At 41.5% G+C, this 27982-nt stretch overlaps 1 protein-coding gene, 1 long non-coding RNA gene and 1 other non-coding gene across 4 annotated transcripts in view; 1 reads left to right on the plus strand and 2 right to left on the minus strand.

The window, feature by feature from the left end:
• Nucleotides 1-2568: 2568 nt before the first annotated feature.
• Nucleotides 2569-2706, minus strand: LOC114815744. Its single transcript, XR_003763546.1, has one exon. It is a non-coding gene; the product is annotated as a small nucleolar RNA SNORA7 (small nucleolar RNA).
• A 120-nt stretch (nucleotides 2707-2826) lies between these two features.
• LOC100085666 (integrin binding sialoprotein) lies at nucleotides 2827-20206 on the minus strand. Of its 2 annotated transcripts, XM_029076617.2 has the most exons (8): nucleotides 20134-20200; nucleotides 16992-17073; nucleotides 15787-15854; nucleotides 15645-15695; nucleotides 15465-15542; nucleotides 9600-9662; nucleotides 4614-4772; nucleotides 2827-3779 (listed from the first exon to the last, which is right to left on the minus strand). In XM_029076617.2, exons 3-8 carry the CDS (start codon nucleotides 15838-15840, stop codon nucleotides 3279-3281), a joined length of 906 nt encoding a protein of 301 aa, XP_028932450.1. In that variant the 5' UTR covers nucleotides 15841-15854; nucleotides 16992-17073; nucleotides 20134-20200; the 3' UTR covers nucleotides 2827-3278. The 2 variants fall into 2 exon arrangements, with proteins under 2 accessions (XP_028932450.1, XP_028932449.1); XM_029076616.2 differs by lacking the exon at nucleotides 16992-17073 and having other exon boundaries at nucleotides 20134-20206.
• LOC120638720 overlaps nucleotides 12702-27982 on the plus strand; it is a 56312-nt gene continuing 41031 nt past the window's right edge. The window contains exon 1 of the long non-coding RNA XR_005660613.1: nucleotides 12702-12795. This is a non-coding gene — a long non-coding RNA (uncharacterized LOC120638720). The remainder of the gene's footprint in view (nucleotides 12796-27982) is intronic.

Here is a 27982-nt window from a genome sequence, read left to right on the forward strand (position 1 = left end):
ACGCTGCCCACACTGCCAATCCCAAGGGGCTGTTTGGGACAAATTGCATCATGTGTGACTCAGTCAATCAGTGGAATTTATTGAGCACTTTCTGTGTGCAGAGCACTGTACTAGGACTCCTGAAACCAATGCTTTATAGCTGTTGATCTGGTGGTGGGGAGGGGCGTTGGTTGGTCAAGTAAACAGACCTACTGCAGCAAGTCGCTCTACTTCTTCAATCCTTCCTCTGCCTGGAACTCAGCAGTGTTTAAGAGTTGAAAGGAGATTATATCACTAAGTATCCAAGGTAGTCTAAATAGAAACTATCTGCTCAAGTGACCTGACTTTATTGATGAGTGAACTGGGCTTGAAACTGGGAGTCAAACTTGCATATCACCTGAAGAAGCAAAACACTGACTAACTGGACTGTGGTTTCACATCTCTCATTTTGGTTGTTGTAATTAGATATAATTTGGGAATTAGAATTGTAAATAAAGCCCCCAGTTTATAACACTCCCTGTTCAGTGCCTTCACAGTTTCAAATCCCATCCATGGGGGTTGGAAAATTCTGGGACCTGAGTGAAGAAATCAAAAAGTTTTGATAGAGACTAAGGGATTAGCATGTTCCATCCTGAAGTGTGTTCATTTCAGTGTTTAAACTCTTCAGTTAATGTCTCTGAGGGGAAAGATTTTATTTTGCAGGGGGAGCTGATGAGGGATTGTTCTCCAGGGTGATCTTCACAGGACACCATGATACCTCAGGGACCCCAGGAGATTCCCCTCGTGAGAATGTGGAGGGCTGGTGCAGATGGGGGAAGGTTGGAGGGAGATTGAGAATTCAGTAGTCAGCCTGGGATGTACTTACATCATCTTCCTCGTCTGGTTACCATTTTTTGAATTAAGGGGATTGAGGGGCTTCATGTCTGCTAAGGCCTCATCATGGGCCCCAGTTCTTAGTAAACCAAGGGTACTACAAAAGCAGCATCATATAGTAGATAGAGAATGGGCTGGGAGTCAGAAGGTAATGGGTTCTAAGCCTGGCTCTGCCACTTGTCTGCTGTGTGAACTTGAGAAAGTTACTTGAGTTTTCTGTGCCTCAGTTACCTCGTCTGTAAAATGGAGATTGAATCTGTGATACTTCCATGGGACAGGGACTGTGTTCACTCAATATGCTTGTATCCACCCCAGCTCTGAGTACACTGCCTGGCACATAGTAAGAACTTAACAAATGCCATCATCATCACCGTTATTATTCCTGTACCTCCCTGGCACTCAACACTAAGTAGCAGCAGAGATTGCACCATGTGAAAAGAATGCCAACTACAGTAAAGGACAGTTGGAGAACTGAGCAATATTCAGGGACTTTAGGAGGGGTAGGTAACCAATCCAGACCCTGAACAGAGGCTGTAAAAGTAAAGTATATTTGATTTTGTTTGGCCTCAATTCTCTACTTCATTTTGCTTGTGTAAGGACAACAGTATCACCCAACTACTGGTTCTTCCTCCTTTTAGGATGGGAAAGGAGAGATCAACGTAACCACACTTGTCATAAGTCAAAATATTCTGAAGCCTGATTGGTGAGAAGCATTAAAAACCCTGAAACTAACTCACTATGGCTTTTAACTAATCAGATATGGCTTAAAAGACCTGAAGAGAGGAAATAGTCAAAGCAGGTTAAAAAAAAAAGTATTCCAAGCCTGGAAGGAATCTCCAGAGGTTATCTAGTATACTCCATAGAACTGCCATTTTGTTGGTGCTTTCCGTCAATGGAGGAACAGTATAGAGACATGATGAGAGGCACTCTATATGACAAACACTTGACCCATGCCTTTTCTGCTTGATGCGTACAGTGTCTGGGCTAAATATTCCTGTGCTAAATGTTCAAAGATGAGATGAATACTGTAAAATATGTTGGATCTAAATTTCTCTCAGAAACTCTTCCAGAAGTAGGAAGCCATATGTAGTGACATGTGCTGAATTAACTGGTAAGAGAGATAAGAGTAATAGAGATAAGCAATGAAAAGCTAATTGTCATTCTAACCCCATTCAAATGACCACAGTCTACCTAATGTGGAATTTCATTGCTCATCAGGAGAGTTCCTCCAATAAGTTAGTGTTGTCTAGTAAAACAATGAAATCTGATTTAAGTGTTTGGTCTTCCTCATCCTTAACTTAGCCATAAACCATCAGTTTTATCTAGAATTTGAGACATGGCAAAGAAAAATTGGATCTTTCTTAAAATGATTTGGCAAGAAACTTGAAGCTGATTTTATGAACTAAGAACTTCAGATAGGTTTCTTCTCTTAATCTTCTGTTCCGTCCCTCTCCTCCAGAAGGAGAATTTCAACCCCTAAGTTGAAATACAACTTGTCTTGTGCTGTCAAGTCGTCTCCGACCCATAGTGACACCATGGACCCATCTCTCCTAGAGCGCCTCGCCTCCATCTGCAATTGTTCTTGTAGTGTATCCATAGAGTTTTCTTGGTAAAAATCCAGAAGTGGTTTACCATTGCCTCCTTCCATGCAGTAAACTTGAGTCTCTGCCCTTGATTCTCTCCCAAGCTGCTGATGCCCAGCACAGGGGAGTCTTGACCTGTAGCAGATTGCCTCCCACTTGCTAGCCACTGGCCAAGCTAGGAATGGAATGGGTAGGCCTCTGCTTGACTTCCCCTCCCGTAGTCGAGACTGGTAGAGTACCGGGAACTCTCTAGGTAAGACCCTGAGAGGGTCAAAATACAACTAGTAGATGCTTTTTCAGAAAGTGGTTTATGTAAACTTTGGGGTGTCATAGTATAAGTGCAAGAAGAATGTCATCAATAGGATTAATTATGTTTCTTACAACATGGTTTGGGGGTTGCATTTTATTTTTAATATAAACAACAAGTAGATTGGTATTGTAGGTTGCACAATAAAACCACTTGATAATAAGTAGACCTGGCAGGCACTGTGATTAAATGCTGCACATTGATTGTGTCAGTGTTCGTAATGTCAAAAGCATGACCTTAACCAGAAGCACATTCTAGCAGTTAGCAATGCCACTTATGAAAAACGTATGGTGCTGCAGCCCCAAAACTCCCTCAGAAATGGCCCCAAAGACCAAGATTTTTCACAGAGTCATTGGGGTGGACATTAGCAAGTTTGGGGTGGACATTAGCAAGTCTCTGCCTGCTGCGGGGAGGGATGCTTTGGAGAGGCAGCACCATTCCGTGCTACCGAGTGTACTGCACCTTCCTGAGTTGAACTTCGAAAACAATTTCCTTGAAAACCACTGTCATTATTACATTGACCAGCATCGTGCTCTTCACTGGTTGTAGTAGTAATCTCGGCCATCGTAGCCATCGTAGCCGCGGCCTTTGTAGTTGCTGTATTCGTCTTCGTATGTTCGGAAATTGTCCCCACGTGGCTCTGCATTCTCGTTTTCGTAAACTTCGTACCCGCTATCGTATTCGTTGGTGACTGTTTCTTCATATCCATTGCTGGTGGTGGGTGGGGTGGTGACCTCATATGCCCCATTAGAGGGGGTAGTTGCCCCTTGGACACTGTCTACAAATGTAGTGGTCTCTTGGCCACCATTTTCCTCTTGGTTGGCTTCGGTGACGCTTTCTTCTTCCTCTTCAGCTGCCTCACCCCCATTTTCTCCACCATCATTGCCACTGTCTTCAGTACTGTTGGTGCTGGTACCATTAATGCCTTGCTCATTTTCCTCTACCTCTGCTTCACTCTCTTCATTTTCATTCTCTTCCTCCTCCTCTTCCTCCTCTTCGTCACTCTCCTCCTTTTTAGTACTTTTACGAGTTTCAGCCTGTTAAGAACGTTTTGGAAGAAAATTCAGTTTTCAGAGATGAATTACAAATAGGTGAATGGATCCAAATACACACTGTGAGGTTCTCTATGTGTTTCATTTTATTAGCCATTCCAGTGTTTTGAACATCTCCATTTTATCAGCCAATTGATGATATTTACTGAGAACCTTCAGCATGCAAAGCACTGTATTAAGCACATGGGAAAATGTAACAAGCAAACCACATGTGCCCTGAATACAAGAATCTTAACATCAAATGAGGGCGATAGATGGATGAAATTAGAAATAATGGAGGTGGAAAAACAAAGATCAAACAGATGGTAGAGCAAATATGCCAGGATGAAATAGTAAAATAAATAAAATGTCCACTCATTCCATTTTTAAAATATGGGGCACCACAATCTTCTGTTTGGCTAAGTGGAATCTTCAGAGAGGAAATCCACTATTCTTTGGTTTCTAAGAGTACGCCTCAATTCCCTCATCTGCAAAATGGGGATTCAGTACCTGTTCTCCCTTCTGTTTAGACTGTGAACCCCCTTGGGACCTGATTATCATGTTTCCTCCCCGGCACTTAGTACAGTGCTTTGCACATAGTAAGCACCTAACAATTACCCCAATTATTATTATTATGAGTTAGACCAGGGATTGAGCGCTGCACCCCTGATTGTCTAGTTCAACGCTTTCTGTAGCATAGACCCAAGCTCATTTCTAAGTATGTGTCAAGAGAGTTAATATCAGATGAAAGACAGTGGAGCAGGTGTCATATTATGTGTGATGTAGGCACAGAATCATACAATGTGCCTCTGGTATTTGTGAATGCAGGGTGTGTGTTACCTTTTTGGGGACCTTGATTGCTCCTAAACCATTGTCCCCTCTTCCTGGTGTTGTCTCTTCTCCATACAAAGGAGTGGTAGCAGACACTGTGGTGGACTCTTCACCTTCAGAATTTTCATCCTCCTCTTCATTCTCTTCATTTTCTTCATTGGATGTTTCCTGGGAAGAAAAGTCCACAACCAAGAAATGCCATTTCAATCAAAGAACAGGTCAACAAGAATGATCTCAAGAGCTTGAGTTGTAAACCTTGTTCAGACAAAATGTCACATCACCCTTATGTGTGTATTAACATGGCAAATGACATGGTTTGAGTTTTGGAGGGACAAATCTTTGCAGAAACAAAAATGAACTGCAAGCTTAGATTTTGGAAAAGCTGAAGAAGAACTCAGTTAAAACTCTAATGTCCTGTAAAATAGGGCTTTTGATATTTTGAAATTGCATAAAAATTGGGTAGACTTAATCTTGAGTTTCTTGGGCTTTATTTAAAGCTACTCAAATAATCAGTCCGTGGAATTTGAGTGCATACTGTGGGCAGAGCAGGCTAAGCACTTGAGAGAGTACAAGAGAGTTAATAGAGGCAATCCTTGCCCTCAAGGAGCTTAGAATCTAGTGCAGAAGACAGTATTCAGTCACTGGTATTTACTAATGTGCTCTTACTATGGGCAGAGCACTGTTCTAAGCCCTTGGGAGAGTACAGTGCAAGAGAATTTGCAGACATGTTTCCTGCCCATTATGACCTTACAATCTAAATTAAATTACTGATTCGGGAAACAGAGTATAAGGATTTGTGCAAAGTGCTTTACACTTTTCTAGCCAAATGAAGTGCATATTTCAGTTTTTTAAATGAAATTGTGCTGTATCTCCCACTTGATTGAAGTGCAGCAAGGGCAAAATGAATGGAATTCACATTCAACTGAGGGTAATCCCCAACCCTTCAGCCACCTTAGAAACTCAGAGTTAGACTCACAAACTTTCAGTTCACTCAAATAAATGATGCTACTTACTAAGCACCAGCTGAGTGTAAAGTACTGTACTGAAATCTTGGGGCTTTATCTAAGGGATTATCCATCCAAGACGTTTAATTTGGCAGACTCCTGCTTTACTAATTTGAATTCACCCTCCTCAGTGGACATCAATCAATGTCATTGGTATTTCTTGAGTACTTAGTGTCCACAGAGCGCCGTGCTTAGCACTTGAGAGAGTACAATATGAAAGAGATGGACTACATGTTGCCAGTCCACTGGGACTTAGATGGATTTTTTAAAATTTCCACATCTCTTTGGATCAACTTTAACAAACATTTTTATTTCCATCTCCATAGCCCATTCCAGTCTTGTCTTGTCTCCCAGACCCACAGCACTTATGTACTTATCTGTAATTTATATTAATGTCTATCTCCCCCTCTAGACTGTAAACTTGCTGTGGGCAGGGAATGTGCCTATTATATTGTTGTTCTCTACCAAATGGTGACTACAGTGCTCTGCACACAGGAAGTGCTCGATAAATATGATAGATTGAGACAACCACACGCGCGCACACACACACACACACACACTTATCCAAGTGAGTTCTCCAAGTTATGAAATTGTCGTATTCTGTACTAAATTAGGATCCTAAAATATTTCAGATGCTTCAGTTCACTTTTAAAGGCAACCAGAAGGGTGTAATAAAAAGTATCTCCTTTCTTTGCTGCACTCAGAGCAATTAGATACTCAACATGTATTTTACTTTGGCTGACCAAGTCCTGGGAAATTGGCTCCAGGTTTTATGTTGTGCTTTGGGGGCATTGTGGGATTGGCATTGGAATAGTTTCTAGACCTCAATCCACAGTCAAACCGGATCTGAACATCTTTGTAACTAAACAGAAGTGACTGAAGTGGAGTGTTTTCTTCAGCCAGCTTGTTTCCACAGTTTAGTTTGAAGAATCTCACCTAGGCTTTAGCCAATAGACAACTGCAATGGCATATTTGGTTCACGCTTCCCAAAAGCCTGTGCTAGGGAATCTAGCCTACTAGACATCCAATCTTCAGTAGATGTCAGAGACATAATCTGAATGAATGCGGTCTGATGTTCTTCAATCTCATTGTTTGGCCATATGCTTACAGCACCTGGGTGAATCATAAAAGGAGCAGCGTGGCCTAGTGGAAAGAGCACAGGCCTGGAAATCACAGAATCTGTGTTCTAATTATGGGTCTGGCACTTGCTTGCTGTGTGACCTTGGGTAAGTCACTTAACTTCTCTGTGCCTCAGTTTCCTCTATCTGTAAAATGGAGATTGAATATCTGTTCTCCCTTCTACTTAGACTGTGAGCCCCATGTGGCACAGGGACTGTGTGACCTGTTAGCTTGTATCTACCCAGTGCTTAGAACAGTACTTGACACAGTAAGTGCTTAACAAATACAATAATAATAATAATTAGATTATAATTTTTGCCAGAGAAATGAGGTGTTACATTGTAAGTTAAAGATTTTCTCCAATTTTATAGGACTCTGTAAGTTTCTCCATATAGTAAAAGCTTATTATTTTCATTCTGTTTTACATTACCATTTTTCAAAATGATACGAATTGGTCAGTTCTATGATAATCTTGTGGACTTGCAATTAGGTGAACGGCAATAAGTAACAGTAATCGTATGTAGACTTGGCTCTTGACTCTCTTTTCTCCATCATCTCTTTCAAGCTGTTCTCCCAGCTTGGAATTCCCTCCCTCCCCCCCACCATATCAGAAAGATGACAGCTCTCCCACATTCAGATTCCTCCTAAAATCCCCCCTCTTCTAATAAGCCTTCCCTGATTAATCTTTCAGCCCCCTGAGCTACATAATTCCATCCACCAACTCTAGCACTTGTACCACCTGTACAAACTTATTTGTACCCATCCTCAGCTCTTGTGTAACTCAATAATTATTTTTTAGGACCACTCTAGAAAATATTTTTTTCTTTGTCTGCTCTTTTAGAATATAGAGCCCGGACTTGGGACATGGGTTCTAATGTTGACTCCGCCACTTATCAGCTGTCTGACTGTGGGCAAGTCACTTTGTTTCTCTGTGCCTCAGTTCCCTCATCTGTAAAATGGGGATTAAGTCTGTGAGCCCCACATGGGACATCGTGATTACCTTATATCTACCCTAGCACTTAGAACAGTGCTTGACACATAGTAAGCGCTTAACATATGCCATCATTATTATTATAAGTTCCCTGGGGGCAGAGAAAATGTTACTTCTTTATTCAGTACTTCTCAATCAGCTAGTAGAGTATGCTCTATTTTTTTATATCTAAGTACTTACTATGTGCCAGGCACTGTACTAAGCACTGGGTAATTACAGGTTTATCAGGTTGGACACAGTCCCTGTCCCACATGGGGTTTCATAGTCTTAATCCCCATTTTACAGATGAGGTAACCAAGGCAAAGAGATGTTAAGTGATTTGCCTAAGGTAACACAGTTGACAAGTGACAGAGATGGGATTAGAACCCAGGCTCTGCTTAGAAACTATATCAAATGGTTGCTCAGTAGGACTACTGCTCATTCCAGTGCACTTATACTAAATGCTTGAGGAAATTGTGGATGGGAGAATTATTAGGAATCCTGGGTTGTAAGTGAATGAAAGAAAGTATCAAATGAATCAGCTCCCCCCTCATACTATTAAAGCAGTGTGGCTCAGTGGAAAGAGCACGGGTTTGGGAGTCAGAGGTCATGGGTTCAAATCCCAGCTCTGCCACTTGCCACTTGTTAAGTGACTGTGGGCAAGTCACTTAACTTCTCTGTGCTTCAGTTACCTCATCTGTAAAATGGGGATTAACTGTGAGCCTCATGTGGGATGACCTGATTACCCTGTATCTAGCCCAGGGCATAGGACAGTGCTCTGCACATAGTAAGTGCTTAACAAATACCAACATTATTATTAAAGGGATTGTGTCTACCAACTCTATAATACAGTACTCTCCCTAGCGCTTAGTACAGTCCTTTCCACCCAGTAAGGACTCAATAAATTCCACCTATTGATTATTAAAAGCAACTGAGATGATGGAATGCTTCCTTTAAAATAAAACCTAAACTCCTGATTATTTGTGGCCTGAAAAGTTCCCCTTGCACTTTATGAGGGCCCTAACTCAAATTCATTTTTGGAAGATAGCAGCTATTAAATGTCTTAAATTGCTGAAGATGCAAATGCCTTTCTAGGAAAAGGGCCAACTTTCTCCCAAAATATAACCTGTTCACCCAAGCAACTACATAAGTTATGAAGAAGCCAATATATTCCAGAAGGCAAACAGAAACATAAATTTTTAGTAGTTCGTTGTGGATTGCTGGTTGTTGTTCACTCCTGGTGCTGGGTACCAAAGGGTAGTTTCATCTTGAATATGGTCATAGTTTAATGTGTCCATATATATGTTTCAAAAGTCATGCCCAGGGTTACCTTCCTTCCCTTTAGAATAAGGATCTTTATGGCAGGTTAATAAGCACAACTACCTTTCAGTTAATTAAGGCCTAATGAATCATTAAACCATTAGAGGAAAAAATATTCCACGAGGACCAATGAATCAACTAGTAGCATAGACCACAGGCCTTTTTATGTTTGTGGTCTCATAGCTACCATTGCACTGGAATATTGGGAACCCTACCTGCCCTATCTTTACCATCATAACCTAATTACTCAATGGAAGCAATTCTTTTGTTGGAATAAAATTCATCATTCACATCCCCCACCACTACCACACACACACCACTACCACACACACACACATACATATGAACTGGTTTTAGTTTTCCTCCTCATTGCCAGGTGATTTTACCAGAGAACTAAGCATCGTATTTTCAGCTGCACCATGATATAAATGACATCCCTATCGTCCAGAATAGAAATCTATGGGCTGTTCACCCACAGGTATGGCCAAGATTACCGAGGACAGGCTGTAGAAGTGGCTCTCACTCCTTTTTCGCTGTTTATGCTGCCCGGATTATTTTGAAATGGCCGTGGAAATTACCTACCTCTTCCTCCTCTTCGTCTGAACTATCACCGTCTCCACCTTCCTCAGATGAGTCACTGTTGCTCTAAAAATAGGGGAAAAAAGAGGCTTCAGAATTTTTCGGTGCCATCCACAAGACGAAGTTGTGCTATATTATAGGACATGCATAATTTCTTTAGATTTGTGGTGGTTTTGCTCCGAAAAATCCAGGTTATGCAATGGAATCCCCTTTCACAAACAATGTAGGACTAAGAACCTCTGAAGGATTGATTGAAGAGCTAATGGCTTGTCCATGGCCACTTGCACATTCTCATCTGTGTTAGTTCTGCTTTAATCAGTCAATAGTATTTGTTGAGTGCTTATTAATAATAATGTTGGTATTTGTTAAGTGCTTACTATGTGCAGAGCACTATTCTAAGCGCTGGGATAGATATAGGGTAATCAGGTTGTCCCACGTGAGGCTCACAGTTAATCCCCATTTTACAGATGAGGTAACTGAGGCACAGAGAAGTTAAGTGACTTGCCCACAGTCACACAGCTGACAAGTGGCAGAGCCGGGAGTCGAACTCATGACCTCTGACTCCGAAGCCCAGGCTCTTTTCCACTGAGTCACGCTGCTTCCCTGTGTGTAGAGCATTGTACTAAGCATTTGGGAGAGTACAGTATAACACAGTTGATAGACATGTTCACTGCCCATAGGTAGCTTACAGTCTAGGGGGGAGACAGACATTAATATAAACAAATAAATTATGGATATTAAACACCCACTGTGTCTTCTGTTGCCAGGTTAATGTAGAGATTTGTTCTTTCACTTCAAGTCCTGAAGTGTATGTTATAACTCTCTTTAATATGAAAGTTCATTCAAGATTTTCATTTATAATGGTTTACAGTAAGATATAATGTTCCTTGTTCTTTTTGTACTTTGATTACATCTAATACAGTAAAAGCTTACTTCTATACCAATTGTTCTCCCTGATCAAATGTTTCTGATGACTGCCCAGCTAAAGCTGTTATTCTTGATAATTGGGGTGATTGAGAGACCCCCAAATCTCATTCCAATCACCTAGGTCATTATGGGCAGAGAACAAGCCTACTAATTCTGATATCTTATACTCTCCCAAGCACTTAGTAGAGTGCTCTGCACATAGTAAGCACTCAATAAATACCACTGGTTGGTTGTTTCAACTGTTTTCTCTGGAAAAGTTACCAGCAATGGTAGCAAGAAGTGGAATAGCCACATTTGAGATTGCCCTCTCTTTCTATACCTTTCATTCATTCATTCATTCAATAGTATTTATTGAGCGCTTACTATGTGCAGAGCACTGTACTAAGCGCTTGGGATGAACAAGTCGGCAACAGATAGAGACGGTCCCTGCCGTTTGACGGGCTTACAGTCTAATCGGGGGAGACGGACAGACAAGAACAATGGCACTAAACAGCGTCGAGGGGAAGAACATCTCGTAAAAACCGATGGCAACTAAATAGAATCAAGGTGATGTACAATTCATTAACAAAATAAATAGGGTAACGAAAATATATACAGTTGAGCGGACAAGTACAGTGCTGTGGGGATGGGAAGGGAGAGGTGGAGGAGCAGAGGGAAAAGGGGAAAATGAGGCTTTAGCTGCGGAGAGGTAAAGGGGGGATGGCAGAGGGAGTAGAGGGGGACGAGGAGCTCAGTCTGGGAACGCCTCTTGGAGGAGGTGATTTTTAAGTAGGGTATAGTAGGTATACCTGTCTACCCACTGGTAAAAATATGACTGATGAGAGAAATGGCCAACAGACCAATCAGAAAAATAAGAGAGAGAGCAGAGATAAGTGTACTGGGTAATTCATATACTGGATAATCAGCCAACAAACTCTGGTGAGAATTGTTTTAATTGGGAACATCTTAGAGTTTATTCCTTTGTGTGGCCTAGTAGAAAGAGCATGGGCAGGGGAGTCGGAGATTCTGGGTTCTAATCCCTATTCTGCCACCTGTCTTCTGTGTGACCTTGGACAAGTCACTTTACTTCTCTGTGCCTCAGTTCCCTCATCTGTAAAATGGGGAGTCAGTGCCTGTTCTCCCTCCTACTTGGACTGCAAGTCCATACTTGGATATAGACTTTCATACTTGGACTTAGACAGGAACTGTGTCTGGTATGACTGATTTATATCTATCCCAGCACATAGTAAGTGCTTAAAAAATACCATAAAGTTATATTGGTTTAAGAATTATGACCTTCTATTATATTTTTCAAAATATGATTTTAAACATGGGCTTCAATGTACCCCCAAAGTGCGGAGGTGGCATAGAGCAGGAAGGAATAACAAATCAAGGCTCCTCTCTCCTTAGGACAGCTAAGGTGACTTTCTCTGTATTTTCCCAGGAGAGCAGCCCAAATGTGGATCGAAAGAAAATTGAACTCCGATGTTTCAGCTAGGAGACAGCATTTAAGAAAGGGCATTAATATTATACTTGGATTGTTTCTATTACTCATAACTATTTAATAAACACTGAACAAACCTGATCCTTTAATAGACTCTTGGCCTCTGGAAAATACTGTTTATAGAGGGCACTGTCAATCATAAAATAGGACATACTTTTGGTTTCTTTCATAATTAGATGTAATATAGTGGATTTGACCCATTAGCTAGTACAAAGAATGCTGGTTTTCTGGAAACTATGTTGGATTGAAATGATCAGTCAAGAATCCTTCATAATTAATCTCTTTTTTGACTTTATAATCATTGATTAATTCTTTAAAAATGGCACTTTCCACTTCCTGCGATTCTCCTGGAAAGAATCTTCTGCCCTAGAATCTCTGTCTGTCTGGGCAGTAGTTAAACCCTCTTGAATTTGTAGGGCAAGACATAAACAGAGCATCCGTGGGAGACTGGATGATGGGAAGTTACGAATAATTTTAATTTGTTGGGACCACTTTAATTTGGTGAAAATAGGCTTTGAAAGCCTTCCCTGCTTTATCCAGTTTAGGAAAACACATATCCAGCATAGATGAGATTCAGAGAAAACAGTAAATGAGCATTCATTATTTCAGAAGGAAAATTCCCAAATATATAATTGAGGCATTAAATTGAATTGCACAGAGTGATGGTTTGTACCACAACTTAATTTTTCAGAAAGCTGAAAATGCCCCAATGGTGAATGTGACCTAAGGAAGATTTAACTCCATGAATTTGAAGTTTTAAGTTCCATGTGCCTTTGCTTCTCTACAATGGTAGGTCAAATTTTTTTTCTCTGATATTGTATCAGGAAATATTTGGTTAGTAAAAATGCCTTATTGTTTTGACTTAATGGATGGACTACTGGGGACTAGAAAGGAAATTCTAAACTATTATTTTTCATAGGGTTTTGTTGTTGTTTTTTAACCTCCAACGTCATTTCTCTATAAGGTGGGTAATTGGTTTGAGCGAAACCCTAAAAACCCACAACCATTGTGGTTACAAGGGAAGCAGCCTGGGCCAGTGGAAAGAGCACAGGTCTCGAAGCCAGAGGTCCTGGGTTCTAATCCCAGCTCCACCACTTGACTACTGTGTGACCCAAAGCAAGTCACTTCATTTCTCTGTGCCTCAGTTTCCTCAACTGCAAAATGGGGATTCAAAGCTCTTAGATTGTAAGTCCCATGTGGGACAGTGGCTGTGACTGACTTGATTAACTAGTGTCTACCCCAACACTTAGAACAGTGCTTGATGCATAGTAAACACTTGACCAATACCATAAAAAATAGCCCGTGACCAGAATTCTTGCCCATAATCCTTTGCCCACAGCCAACCCCCATAATTAGAACAATTTGGGAAGTATATTAGGATGATCTTTTTCTAACGGCAGTAGAAGAGCTAGAGATGGGCCAGCACAAAATGTACACAGGGCATGTGCCAAACCATTCTGAGACAGCGTTCCCAGAACCCGGACCATTTTTAGTCCTGAGGAACCCCAGTCCAAGTGCTGTAATTGGTAGCCCTGAATCAAAAGCACATTGTAATCAAAATAGGCGGATTATGGATTTGCCAGAAACTTCCTTGGGGAAATCCACCAATTTTCAAACTTTCTAAAGTGCATTATTCCATTCCTCCTGAAAGAGCGAAAAGCTAATTAGGATTTACGTTTCCTTGGGATGGTGGTTAGAAAATTCTGATAAAGATGTTTGGGGTTAAGGTTAAGCAGTGTGGCCTAGAGGATAGAGCATTGGCCTAGGAGTCAGATGGCCCTGGGGTCTAGTCCTGTCTCTGCCGCTTGTCTGTTGTGTGACCTTGGGCAAGTCACTTCACTTCACTGTGCCTCAATTTCCTCATCTGTCTAATAGACTGTGAGCCCCATGTGGGACAGGGACTGTTTCCAACCTGATTATCTTCTATCTATCCCAATGTTTAGTATAGTGCCTGGAACATAGTAGGCGCTTAACAAATACTATCAAAATAATTATTATTATTTGGAGAAAAATGACTTTTCCATAGTTCTTTCTCAGGTCCAAGAGGGATCTTAGCAGGCACTTGGGGTGGGTACTGAAGAAGAGGAAATGGCAGTTAGTATGCCCAGAAGCACAGCTGGGGTAATGGGCTGAATCCACCAAATGGAAAACACATGTCAGGGTAGTAATATTTCATCAGGTAAGCTGCCAGGGTTGGGAGTGGGTATGGGATTATCAGACTTTTTTGAACCTTGCTTTCCTGCCCAAACCCTTAAGCGTGTCTCAGTGGAAAGAGCATGGGCTGGGGAGTCAGAGGTCATGGGTTCAAATCCAGGATCTACCGCTTGTCAGCTATGTGACTTTGAGCAAGTCACTTAAATTCTCCGTGCCTCAGTTACCTCATCTGTAAAATGGCCATTAAAACTGTGAGCCCCACGTGGGACAACTTGATCACCTTGTGTCTTATTGTTATAGGGCACTCTCTCCAGCACTTAGAACAGTGCTTTGCACATAGTAAGAGCTTAACAAATGCCATCATTATTATTACTCGCAGTCCCTGGAGAGGTTTCTGGGGAAAGGACACTTTGCCCCTGCCTATTTCCATATTTTCCACTAGAAACTGGTTTGTAACTATTTCTAGGTGAGATTCAATAGGTCGGTCAATCAGTAGTATTTACCATGTGCAGAATACTGTGTTAAACACTTGCATTCATTCAGTTGTATTTATTGAGTGCTTACTGTGTGCAAAGCACAGTACTAAGCGCTGGGGAGAGTGCCCTATAACAATAAACAGACACATTCCCTGCCCACAACAAGCTTAAAGCCAAGAGGGGGACAGGTATTAATATAAATAAATTACAGATATGTACGTATCTTGCACTTGTACTTCCTAGGCAACAGGATGCCAACCCATGCACCTCCCTACTGTGATGTTGGCACCATCCCAAATAACAGCTAACAAAAGCTATATACCATCGCTACATGTGAAAGCAAGCACTTGGCCCGAGTCCAATGAAATAGTCTTCCCGCAGGGGCCTAGGGCAATTCCTGCCACCTGGTGGGTTGGTGGGAATTGGTCCACGTTTCTTGCAAAGCCGGGCACCAACCTGAACCAAATTCCAGGATGGGGTGACGTGATCCCCAGCGGATGGGTTGGGGGGATGTAGTGGACTGAAGTCAGCTGCACAGAGCAGTTGCAACTGTGCCCCTCTCGCCATCTAAAGGGACTCTAAATAGGAGTGGAATGGGGAAGGGAAGGGACAGTTAGGGCCACTCTGCCTTAGTCTAAAGTGGCTTGGGCATTGCCAAGCAAATGAACCAGGAAGGTCAAATTTGGCCTTCTGAATTGCATTGCAAATTTGAGTTCTCACTGGCTCAAATGGTTTTTCCCTTTGTCATCTTGTCAGCATTTGATCCTAAGTTAAAGATGATATTCCAAGGTGAGGAAAATCAAATTAACTGAGGTGAAAACTATTTACCTGGGACAGAATGCGTTTCTGAGGCGGGTAGAGATAGGCGTATTTGTAGATATAGTATCGAGGCCTGTGCTTGAAGACCTAGAAAAATAGCAAAGGAAACCAATATGTTGGCATTTCATTTGAATAATTTAGAAAAAGATATCATTCTTGAAAGAAAAGAGGAGCCTCTGGGTCCCTTACCGCATTTTCTTCAGACTCCTCTACTTTTGCTCTGCGGTGTAGGTTTTTCACCTGTTGGAGAAAGCTTTGTTACTCCATGTTCCTTCTGTATAACAGACAAAAGCAATGGAAGGAGGGACTGAGGTGGAATGAAAGGACTTACTGAGAAAGCGCAGGCAATTCCCAAAAGGCTGAGCAGAATAAGAGCGGTCTTCATGGTGGTGATGGTTTCTGGAATTAATGAGGTAGTAAATTTAATAAGCAGACAACATCTTGGGTTCTCAAACAACTTTCCACATTTCCTTCCAGACTTAGGGACAGAGACATTTGTGTGCTTTCACATCTGTGAATTTCACTTGGAAAAAAAGAAAAAATTAAAGGCAGCAGAACCCAGTTAACTGCATGGCAGGTTGTGGGTGTAAAATTGTGGGTTCTGAGAACTGCTATGGGGCATTTAGAACTAGAACCATACAACCACTCTGCCTCTGATAAATCATTTGTAAAACTTGGGGTCACCATCTTGTGAATTAGAAGGCTCTTTTTGGGAGTACCGAGTCCTCGCAAAATGCCTTCACTCATTCATTCATTCAATTGTATTTATTGAGCGCTTACAATGTGCAAAGCACTGTACTAAGCACTTGAAATGTATAATTTGGCAACAGATAAAGACAATCCCTGCCCAACAGTGGGCTCATAGTCTAAACGGGGGAGACAGACAACAAAACAAAACACTAATGCAAGAGAATTGGCTAAAAACATTCATTGGCTGAAACTGCAAGAAAGTCACATTTTAGAAAAGTTATATCTGACTGAAAAATTATTTTTGCCCCAAACATGCATCAAACAAACTGAACCTTTGATGCCAAGATAAGGAGACTAGAGTGTAGTCTGCCTTGTACACATGAAAGTGGTGGTGTTACAACCATGCACTATAAGCCACAGCAGAAATCCCAAAATAATAATACTAATTGTCATATTTGTTAAGCACTCTCTATGTGCCAGGGACTCTATTAAGTGCTGGGGTGGGTACAAGCAAATCAGGTTGACTGAGTCCCTTTCCCCTTGGATCTTACAGTCTTAATCCCCGTTTTACAGAAAAGGGAACTGAAGCACAGAGAAGTGAAGTGACTTGCCCAAGGTCACACAGAAGAGCCAGGATTAGAACCCAAGTCCTTCTGGCTCTTAGGCCCATGCTCTATCCACTGAGCCACACTGCTTCTCGAAATGAACACATCAACGTAATCATCATAGCACACTGCAGAGCTTCCCCCTGCTCTACCTCCCTTCTCCCATTCCCTCAGTCTCATCCTTGTAATCTGCTTCCATTAGGGGCCTTGGGACCATGGGCAAGATTGGCAAGAGAATAACCTGGCTCCTGGTCATTAAGATTTGGAGAGATCTGGTAAGAGGCAGGCACACTGGCTGGGAGCTGTTTCTTCTGCTCTTTCACCTGGTGTGAGGCAAAATGGAGGTGGAGACAGTGTTTAATGTTTCTAGTGGAAATCATCCTTTTCTCTCTTGAAGCTGCTGCAGAAATCAACATTGCAAATTGCAAATCTCTACAAACACTTAGGAGGTAGGAGCAAAATAATCTGTGGTCCTGGGGAGCAGTTGTCAATCATACAGAAATCCCAGCCAATCAGAAGTTATGCCTAAGGAGTCAATCTCACAGAAGAATGGAAAAGCAAACCTGACAGAGTGTCGTCAAATGAGTAGAGATCAATTGCTCTTGGATAACTTGGAATGAAAAATGCCAATTACAAATTCCCCTTTCACTGTCTTAGAAACAAAACTTGCAAAAGTATGCCCAGGAAGACACATGTTGATCTTTACTCTGCATTTTAGAGGGATATTTGCCCCAAAATAGACTTGACAACTAGGGACAAATGTCATTTTTCCTTTGGATTTTTATTCCAGTTTTTATCTTTTTGAGAGTACTAAAAGTCAACATACATTGTAAGATAGCATTTTTATGGTATTTGGGAAGTGCCTATCATGTGCCATGCACTGTTCTAAACACTGGGATAGATATAAGCTAATCAGGTTGAACACAGTCCATGCCCCACATGGAGCTCACAGTCATAATCCCCATTTTACAAATGAGGTACTGAGGCACAGACAAGTTATGTGATGTGAGGCAAGCAACAGGCAAAAGTTAGAATTTGAACCCAGGTCCTTCTGTCTTCCAGGCCCATGCTGTATCCACTGTGACATGCTGTTACTTACATTTTCTTTCAAATATGTGGATTTGGGTTCAATGCCATTTTAGATATAGAAAAATCAAGGTAAAATGATCAGTTCTATTTCAGTCACCACTGACAAGGCATTTATGTTATTGTTCTCTTCTAAGCACATCCTCTCCTTACATACCTAACTGTAGTTTGCATCAGTCCAGGGAGCAGGCTCAGGGATGTGGAAATCAGTGATTACATTATGTGATTTCTCCTCTTCGGCTTTTACAACAAACTCCAAATGAGCTAACGAAGTGCACGATTTGGGTTCTCCTAGAACATTGGCCTGTCTATTTGTGTAAAAGTTGAATGGGTTTTTTAAAGTTTGAATGAAGCCCGCCTGGCTTGAATTTATGAGCAAACTGAATTGGATGTGGTTGTTGGTATTTAACAAGCCTCTTAATCCAAGTCACTTTACAAATTCAGAAGAAATGGTAAAGTGGTGATGACAGTTTCCAGTGAAATTTTAAAAGATGCAGTGGAAAATGTCCAGTTGTGGCTGTGGCACTGCACATATAATATGCCAGAGCTTTTGGGATCTGGAAACTAGCCTAGCATCATCTTTGTCTACCACTGATTGATCAGAGATCCTCGGGCATGGGACTTCCTGCCTTTGGTATTCATGACCGTAGAGGAAGAAAGAAGGTCCTGACACCAAGAACTTGAATCTTTTGCCCAAGAGCACACACTGATTCAGTGGCAGTGCTTTCTGTGCTCTGCCTTTCTTCCTCTGTCCTTTTCTCTCCATGTCCCGCTCCCCACCTCACCCCAAATCAAACACCAGAAACACACACCCAAATCTCTCGTCAGTGAACACTGTGGCACGATGTGTGTGCTCCAAACTCACCCTATAGATGCCAGTCACATCAGAAAGTGGGAGTCCTTTGAAAGCCTAGTCCCAGTCAACCATCAGGTGCAACCCCAATCCAGTGGATCTACATCTGAACCTTTTCTGGGAAGCTTTTTAGGGGAAACCTGAACAAGCAGGTTGTACGCTATCAGAGTTTGCTCTGTCTTTTGGCTGCATAAGGAATGACTGTTCCAAAAAACCCTGAAAAATCAGGCAAAAATATTCCCTGGTAGAATAGAAGGAGGAAGCTTTTCTGATGCCAACAAATGGCTTTGGAGTGAAATGGTGATTTGAAACCTTGACTTTCCTTCTCCAATGAAAAGCTGAGTGCAAAACCTTCCCCTCTCCTACTAAACCATTAATTCACCACTGTTTAAGGGTTTGCTTTGGGAATTTTATTCCAGGTTTCATTTGGAAGGGAGAAACCATAGATCCCAATGCAATTATGTGATCAATCATCAATGGTATTTCTTGAGCACTTACTGTATGCAGAGCACTGTACTAAGTGCTTGGGAGAGTATAATATAATAAGCACCTAATGAGAGTATAATATAATGTAGACACCTTCTCTGCCCAAGAAGAGCTTACAGTATAGAGGAGATAAATCACTTATTCAAACCCCTTACTATATGTTTGGCTTGAAAGTAGTAATAATAATAATAATGGCATTTGTTAAGCGCTTACTATGTGCTAAGCACTGTTCTAAGTGGTGGGGTAAATACAGAGTAATCAGGTTGTCCCATGTGGGGCTCACACTTTTAATCCCCATTTTACAGATGAGGTAACTGAGGCACAGAGAAGTTAAGTGACTTGCCCAAGGTCACACAGCAAACAAATGGTGGAGCCGGGATTAGAACCCATGTCCTCTGACTCCCAATTCCATGCTCTTTCCACTGAGCCACGCTGCTTCTCTAGTAATGGTAATATTGAGCACTGCCTGAATGCAATGAAATGTACTAAGCATTTGAGAGAGGACTTGGATCTAACAAACCAAACAAGCTAATTGTATTTTAGATTGTTTTCCTGGTTTAGAGGCTGAGTTCTGTAGAGAGATTGGGTTATAATGAATGTTGTAAATAGCTGTCTTGCTGCAAGGAGATAGACAAAACATCAGAACTAGAGTGGTGGAAAAGGGAAAAAGGGGGAAAGAAGAATAGTTGGGATATCCTTTTTCAGTTCATTAAGCAGTTAGAATACTGAGAATTATATTGAATCTTTCTAGTTTATTGTGTTGGAGAGGACAGAAAAATGACAGTTTTCTAAAGAATTGAAGGAATGGTAAGCACACCCTAGGCATTATCATTCTAGACAGAATAACATTTCAGAATTTATAAAGTAAAAGTCGAAACAGAAATAAAGCTAGAATGATGGCATGTTAGCATTTAATTAAATCAAGTTATTTAGCAGGGAGAAAAAAAAAAAATCTTACCAGCTTGCAGTCGTGGAATAAACAGGCAACTTAACAGAAGTAAGTGGACACAGATTGAATATTTCCTCTGTTCACTTCCTCCCTCCCTTCTGCTGGATATAAACTCTATTTGTTCTCTCCAAGGGCCAATCCCAGGCTCTGCCTGTGTGATGTCAGCAAGTGGACTCACCATCAAACCCCAAATCTTCAACACTTTGCCCAGTCACGGGCTGGTTATATAAACATGAAATGCTGATCTAGTGCCAGAAAGTTTGCATGGTGCATCTTAATTGAAGGTTTAGACTTATTTGAATGGCTAGTTGGGATTCTAAATGTATAATAATGTTCTGGATTTAAAATAAAATAAATATCAGCATCAAGCTATTTTTTAAAATAATTTTTACTTTGAAAAATGATGCAGGCTTTCATTTAGGTTGTGTTTGGGCTAAAGGAGAAGGTAGAGGTGTTATTGGTGGAAATCACAAGAAATCACAACTTGTCACTTTGAACTAAATATACATCCATGTAAATCACTGTTTGCTCAGTTCTGCAGAAGGCATGTTTTCACTACATGCCTTAGTCAGAACTCTGTTAGGGAATTAGGGAATGTTCATCCAACAGGATGAGCCTCTTTGGATACGGGTGGTGGAATGTCAGATGGAGCATGGTCTAGTGGATACAGCACAGCTCTGAGAGTCTGAAGGTCTTGGGTTCTAATCCTGGCTCTGCCTCTTGTCTGCTGTGTGACTGTGGGCAAGGCACTTCACCTCTCTATGTCTCAGTTCCCTCATCTGTAAAATGGGGATTAGGACTGTGAGAGCTAGGTGGGACAGAGACTGTGTCCAACCCAAATATCTTGTATCTACCCCAGTGCCTAGAACAGAGCCTGGCACATAACACTAAACAAATACCATTATTGTTATTTATTACTAGTATTATTAGTATTATTATGCTGCATCTCCACCCGAATGCTTGTGCACGTGAGTGACATCAGCACAGATGAGTACTGCCATGTGAGCTTTTCACTGTGGGATTTTGCAAGAGACATTCTAAGAACTAGGTGTATAAGAAAAAAGTAACTCTAATGATGCTATTGTACTCCAGTTCCTTCCTCTCGATTCTTAACAGACTGCTTTGTCAAATTTAAGTGATTGTTAATAACAATTATAATTTAAGAGGACGAGAGACTCCTATCATCCCTTTTTATCTCCATTACCTACTTTTCTTCAAAGATCTTTGGAAATTTATCCCCTTCCCTGATTAAATGAAAGTGAGGAGACAATTTTCCCTAGCCCAGTCCACGTTTGGGGAGTTGTTCCTACATTCTTCTACACAGAATCATGAAGACAAAAACCTTGACTGGGTTACAAAATACCTAAAGTAGTCCTTGCTGGAGGAAGGCAAGCATCGTCTCTTTCCATTTCTTCCACCCTCCCCTCTGTTAGTGATATTCTAGGGGGAATGAGGGATTTGGCTCTAGAAGACTGTGGTGTTATCTTTGAACCATTTACCCCTAATCCATGATTTCCCCTCGATTTGATGTAATTTTTCCATAACGTGGTTATTTGAGAACACAAATCTTGTGTTACAACAGAAACAACTGACAGCATTTATGAATAATGTTAGAAGTCCCTGTCTCACCACCTCCTTATGCATGGACATCAAATACCCCTTTTTTTTCTGAGCAAATCATTTGGGGAAGAATCAAATCTGTTCTCAAAGAAAATCATTTCGGGGATTCCACAGCTGACGAATATAACCACCTACTTATTGGTTAATGTGGTATTTTGGGGGTTTCTTAGATTTTCCATTGCTAAGACCTTTTGCAATAATCCACAATAATCACATAGTCCGTTGTTCCACATGAACAAATCAGGGTCAATTGTCAGTAGTGGTCATGTTGGCATTTCTGTGGCAGCACTGGTTCTTTCTCTTGAGTCATAAATGTTATGACAACCTAGCATTTTGAAATATACTGGTCAACCAGCCGACACGGAGTGGAAAAAAAGAAGTGCCTTGGAATGTTCTGCACCTAGGGACTGTGTGAATTGATGGGAATGATCAAGCTTGGACAACCAAGGTTATTCATAATTCAAGAAAGTGTTATCAATTCATTCTCATACTTTAGATTTTTGTCCTTGTTTTTTAACCATTTGTTTTTTCTGTCTGCTATTACTGTAAATATCAGCAGCAACAACAGGCTGCAAGGTCTAGAGGAAAGAGCTTGGGATCGGGAGTCAGAAGTCCTACGTTCTAATCCTGGCTCTATCACTTAACTGCTGTGCGACCTGGAGCAAATCCCTTAACTTCTCAGTCCTTCAGTTTCCTCATCTATAAGATGGAGTTTAATACCCATTCTCCCTCCTACTTAAATTGTATGCCCTATATGGGACAGGGACTGTATCCAGCCTGACTATCTTGTATGAACCCAGCCCACATACTTCTCTAACACCAAACTACTCACCGTACCTCGATCTCATCTATCTCACCGCCGACCTCTTCCTTGCCCGTCATCCCTCTGACATAGAACTCCACCCCACTTCATATCTGAAACATCACCACTCTCCCCTGCTTCAAATAAAGCCCTTCTAAAATCACATCTTCTCCAAAGGCCTTCTCTGCTTAAGTCCCCCTTTCCCATACTTGCTCTCCCTTCTATATAACCCATGAACTTGGATCTGTACCCATTGGGCAGGGATTGTTTCTATCAGTTGTCGAATTGTACATTCCAAGCACTTAGTGCAGTTCTCTGCACATAGTAACCGCTCAATAAATACTATTGAATGAATGAATGAAAGTATCCCATTAAGCACTTAATATTTACCCCAACCCCACAGCACTTATCTCCTATCCTTATGCTCTCCCATTTTCCCTACCCATAATTAATTTTACTGACTCCCCCTCTTGACTGCAAGCCTTTTGTGGGGAGGGAGTATGTCTACCAACCAGAGTGTTGATACTAGCTCTGCACATAGTAAGTGCTCATTAAATACCATTGGTTGAGCTGAGCCAGAGTCCATATGTTCTCAAAAGATACTCAGCCTTCTCCAAAGAGCATCGGCATCAACAATATTGACTAACTGCTGTATGCAAATCTCTGTCCTAGGTACTTAAAGGACCTAAAACGATATAGAGGGTGTGATTCCTGCTCTCTAGAAGATTACAGTCTAATGAGGGAGACAGTTGGAGTAATTGATAAATAAACCAGTTAGGAGTAAGAAAATTGATATAAATAATGGATACAGACAAATATATCAAAATGAGATCAGTAAGTATGGAGATGACTGACCGGTTAATAATAATTGCAGTACTTGTTAAATGCTTACTATGTGCCAAGCACTGTTATTCTAAGTGCTGGGGTAGATACAAGTTAATCAGGTTGAAAACAGTCCCTGTCCCACATGGCACTCACACTCTTAATCTCCATTTTACAGATGAGGGGAGTGAGGCTCAGAGAAGTTAAATGATTCACCCAAGGTCACAGGGCAGACATGTGACAGAGCCGGGTTTAGAACCTAGGACGTTCTGACTCCCAGGCCCAGGCTCTATCCACTAAGCCACGACCGGATAGCATAGGGAGAATAATTGTAGGAGGTGGCTTTTGAGAAGGGCTTTGGAGGAGTAGAGACTGCTCCATCCAGGGGGAAAGGTGTGAGCAATGAGTCAAAGCACAGAGAGATGACAGCAAGGAACAGTTAAGAGTTGATTTAACTGTGCCTAATCAAGTTTTGACTTTGTCAATCGATTGCCTGGGTGGTTATTCAGATTTCCTGGGAATTGTAGTGTCATAAACTTACTTTTCCAATTCAAGAATCCTCTCTGGTACATCCAAAGTATTTTATAGAATAGGATTAAGCACATCTTGGTCTAAGTTACGTAGATCAAATTGTCCCTGTGCTGTGTTAGATTAACTTGCAGGCTGATTCTCCATGCCAGTGAACAGACACTTTGGCAGGGAACAACCAATTCATTTTGTTGTAGTCAGAAGTGGCTCTGTCACTTGGGTTTTCCCCTTAGTTTTAAAATGTCTATTGGCCTACCTTGAAGGGCAATCTAGAGGACAGTGTCTCCTAAATGGTGGGAAGCAAGTCACGTTGACACCCTGCTCTATTAATGGGGCAGATTTGCAAGTCATTCTTATTCCTATGGTTTTGGCTAATCAACTGAAATTTTATTGAGAATCTCTCCCCAGAATCCCATGACGTCTATCCCAGAAGCAGCAGCATAAAACCTTAAGGGAAGAAGTATTCTAAAACACCACCATGGTGACTCTTCCCTTTACTTAAATGAAACAATTGGATGGGAAAAGCTTGTCAGCAGAGACAACTACATGAAAAGTAAAGGAAGACCTATTTGAAAAGAATATTCTGTCCACTGGCTGAAAAGATTTTCTCTGGTGGCAAAGACAGGCATAAAAGGCATTTGGCACAAGAGCTACTGTTCATTCATTCATTCAATCGTATTTATTGAGTGCTTACTGTGTGTAGAGCACTGTACTAAGCACTTGGAAAGTACAATTCAGCAACAAATAGAGACAATCCCTATCCAACAATAGGCTCACAGTCTAGAAGGGGGAAACAGAAAACAAAACAAGTAGACAAGCATCACTACCATCAAATTACATTTCTGATTGCATAATCTGCCTCTTGGTCTCCTGGTCTTCCTGAAGTTTCTGCCCAAGAAGAACAACCTCGATTCAGATTACTGCCAGCCAGCCTGGTCTGTCAGTTGCAGTGGTCTCCCAAAGGTTTGCTGCTCTAGTCCATTGTTTGCTTCATTGTAATATTAATAATGCTGGTATTTATTAAGCACTTACTATGTGTCAAGTACTGTTCTAAGTGCTGGGGTAGATACAGTGTTGGACAGAGTCCCTGTCCCACATGGGGGGGTCACAGTCTTAATACCCATTTTACAGATGAGGGAACTGAGGCACAGAGAAGTTAAGTGACTTTCCCAAGGTCACCCAGCAGACATGTGTCAGAGTCAGGATTAGAACCCATGTCTTCAAAGCATTCGTTCTACCTAGCCCCCATGTGCTGGTCCCATTTCAGCTCACCATACACACAGCTACCTGAATATCCAGCGGTTGTCAGTTGTCGTCACATGTCCCACCCGCAGAGGTTCAAAAATACATAAGTGGCTCTTTTTTTTTTCCTGTGCATCTGCTGAGTTGGCACCAGCAAATGAGGTCCTTTCTTGGTTTTGTGGCTTTGGGGGCAGGGGGGTGGGGAGAAGGGTCAAGGGATTTGCCGGGATTTCAGGCGGAACCCAAACCAAAGCAGCTCCTCCTTATAATTAAGCCTGCCTATAATAGCACAAAAGGTCCCAGCTCCACTTTGAATGCATTCTTGATTAAGGTGAATGGGTAGCGATTGCCACCCAAGAGGTCTCCACTGATCTGAGGGGTGGAAGGTTCTTTGGCCACCAGCAAGGATAGAATATTCCTTTTGGTTCTTCTGAAAGCTGATGTTAGAATCATATTTGTGGAGGAGGCATGGAACATACAAGAGAGCAAGGTCTCAAAGGTCCTTAACTTACTCTGGGACTGTCATGGGTTGAAAAAACATGACTATGAGTATCCTAGCAGTATCTGTTAGCTAAAAGTAGGCAGCTAACATTAGGTGGAAAGTATGCCATTGGTTTTTATTTCAATAGTAATAGTTACTAAGTTTGAATAAGCACTTAGGAAGTGCACCCTACTAAGCCCTGGGGAGATGATTAATACAAGGTCCCTGATATTTCCACCCTACCCATAAGTAGCTCACAATATATAAATATAAATAAAATATAAATGCAATCCAGGGCAAAAGAAGAATAGGACTTGGAAGGGGGCATCTTTGGATACTCCACCATTCCAGGCAAACTGCAGTCTATTCTAACCATCTTAATGTTTGAACAGGGGTGTCTGCCCCTGTCAAGTGGGAGGGTGGAAGGATCCCTTGACTTCTGACCAACCGCTCTGTGTTTTAAGCCTCCTTCAGAAAGGAAGGGCTGAAGCTCCAGGCAGAAGTAGGTGGGGCATTTTTCTGTCAAAGAGCGCTAAGCTAAAGGTCATCCATTGAATTTCTACAGGTAAATTTGCTCCAAATAACATATGTCTCAGGTAGACAAAACCAGGATCCAGCTTCATACCCTTCCGTGATATCATTTCAAGTGAAATGATATTTTTTTTCTGGTTTTATCTGTGCTCCCCAAATTCTGAACTTGTTCTCTGCTCCAGGATGTAGGCCCTTTTGTCCGTCATAGAGAGTTGCACAGTGTTAATGATGCTTGCTTTCAGCAGGTAGTTCTTTGAATGTGGAGTCATTCTCATTGCCCTGATTTTGCGATAGCCTACGGGTTAAATAGTTGCTTGGTAAGGGATCTTTCAAAGACACACATACTCAGGTTGCATAGATAAAGCTTTGGATGGGTGGGTGGGGCTGTATATGTCAGTGTGTAGGGGTGAAAGAGAGAGAGAGAAACTAAATTTTGACCCTCTCTTGCCCTTTCCAGAGGGCAAAACGACCCCTACTTCTGCATGGTCACTACACATCCTTCTACGCTTCTCCTTTTAGACTTTTCTTCCTTGGGGACCAATCAGCAAAGCAACAACCAAACAAGAAAAACCAGTTAACTCAGCCTTTTCAACCCTCAGCATCAGTATGAGTTCAATTTGAGTTCAAACTGAGGAGTGGATGAAGGTTTCTGTAGCTTTTTGACTTATGCACATTGGAGACCCCTTCACCAGCCCTGGGTTCATAATTTCTCTCCTTTTCAAAACATTGAGGTTTTTTATTTATACAGTGCTTTTTGGCTTTTCTTTTTTTGGAAAACCAGTATTCCCTAATGGATAGAACATGGGCCTGGGAGTCAGAAGGACCTGTGTTCTAATCCCGACTCCGCCACTCATCTACTGTGTGACCTTGGGCAAGTCACCTCACTTCTCCGGGTTGCATTTACCTCATCTGTAAAATGGGGATTAAGAGTGTGAGCCCCACATGGGACAGCCTTGTATCTACCCCAAGGCTTAGAACAGTGCTTAACACATAAGTAAGCACTTAATAAGTACCATCATTGTTATTTTTTTCCTATCAAAACCTTGAAATGGCTTAAGTTTCCAGTGATACCTGCTGCAATAAGGGGCCTATTACTAAATATTAGTTTGGCAACATGTTTTCTCCTAGTCTTCCCTAGAGCAAAAAGTGCACATCTTGTCAGAGTTTACTCTTCCAATGGTTCTTCTGGCCTGGAACTCCTTCCCCCTTCATATCTGGCAGACCATCACTCTCCCCACTTTCAAAGCCTTATTAAAATCACATCTCCTCCAAACTAAGCCCTTATTTCCCCTACCCACTTTCTCTTTTGCATTTCCCTTACCTCTATTCAGCTCGCCATCAGCACCACAGCACTTATATGCTTAGCCATAATTTATTTTAATGTCTGTCTCCACTTCTAGACTGTAAACTCGTTGTGGGCAGGGCTCTGGTACTCTCCCAAGTGTTTAGTATGGTGTTTTGCACACAGTAAGCACTCAATAAATATGATTGGCAGAATAATAGACCATTCACCTTGAAGTCAGAGGAGAAGACATGAGTTAATTCACTGATTGATAGGGAATTCAAGTCATTTGTTCCTCAGATTTTTGAAATTTATGCAAATACCTAAGGATACTGCCTGCTTCATGTAGTCTTTTTGTGTTATAATATTTCAATAATTTAAACACCTTGCTGGGATTATATTCTGCACCTCCTCCTGGATGAACTGACAGGTATGTTGGACAGTCATGCTTCTTGATTTTCTTCCTCAAAAATAATCAATCAAATCTGCTCATGTTTAGGGGCTGGTGCTGGTTACTAGAGCTTTCTAATTGGTATGGTGCTTTATGTAT

Source organism: Ornithorhynchus anatinus, chromosome 12 (assembly GCF_004115215.2).
Source record: "Ornithorhynchus anatinus isolate Pmale09 chromosome 12, mOrnAna1.pri.v4, whole genome shotgun sequence".
Taxonomy (NCBI): Eukaryota; Metazoa; Chordata; class Mammalia; order Monotremata; family Ornithorhynchidae; genus Ornithorhynchus; species Ornithorhynchus anatinus.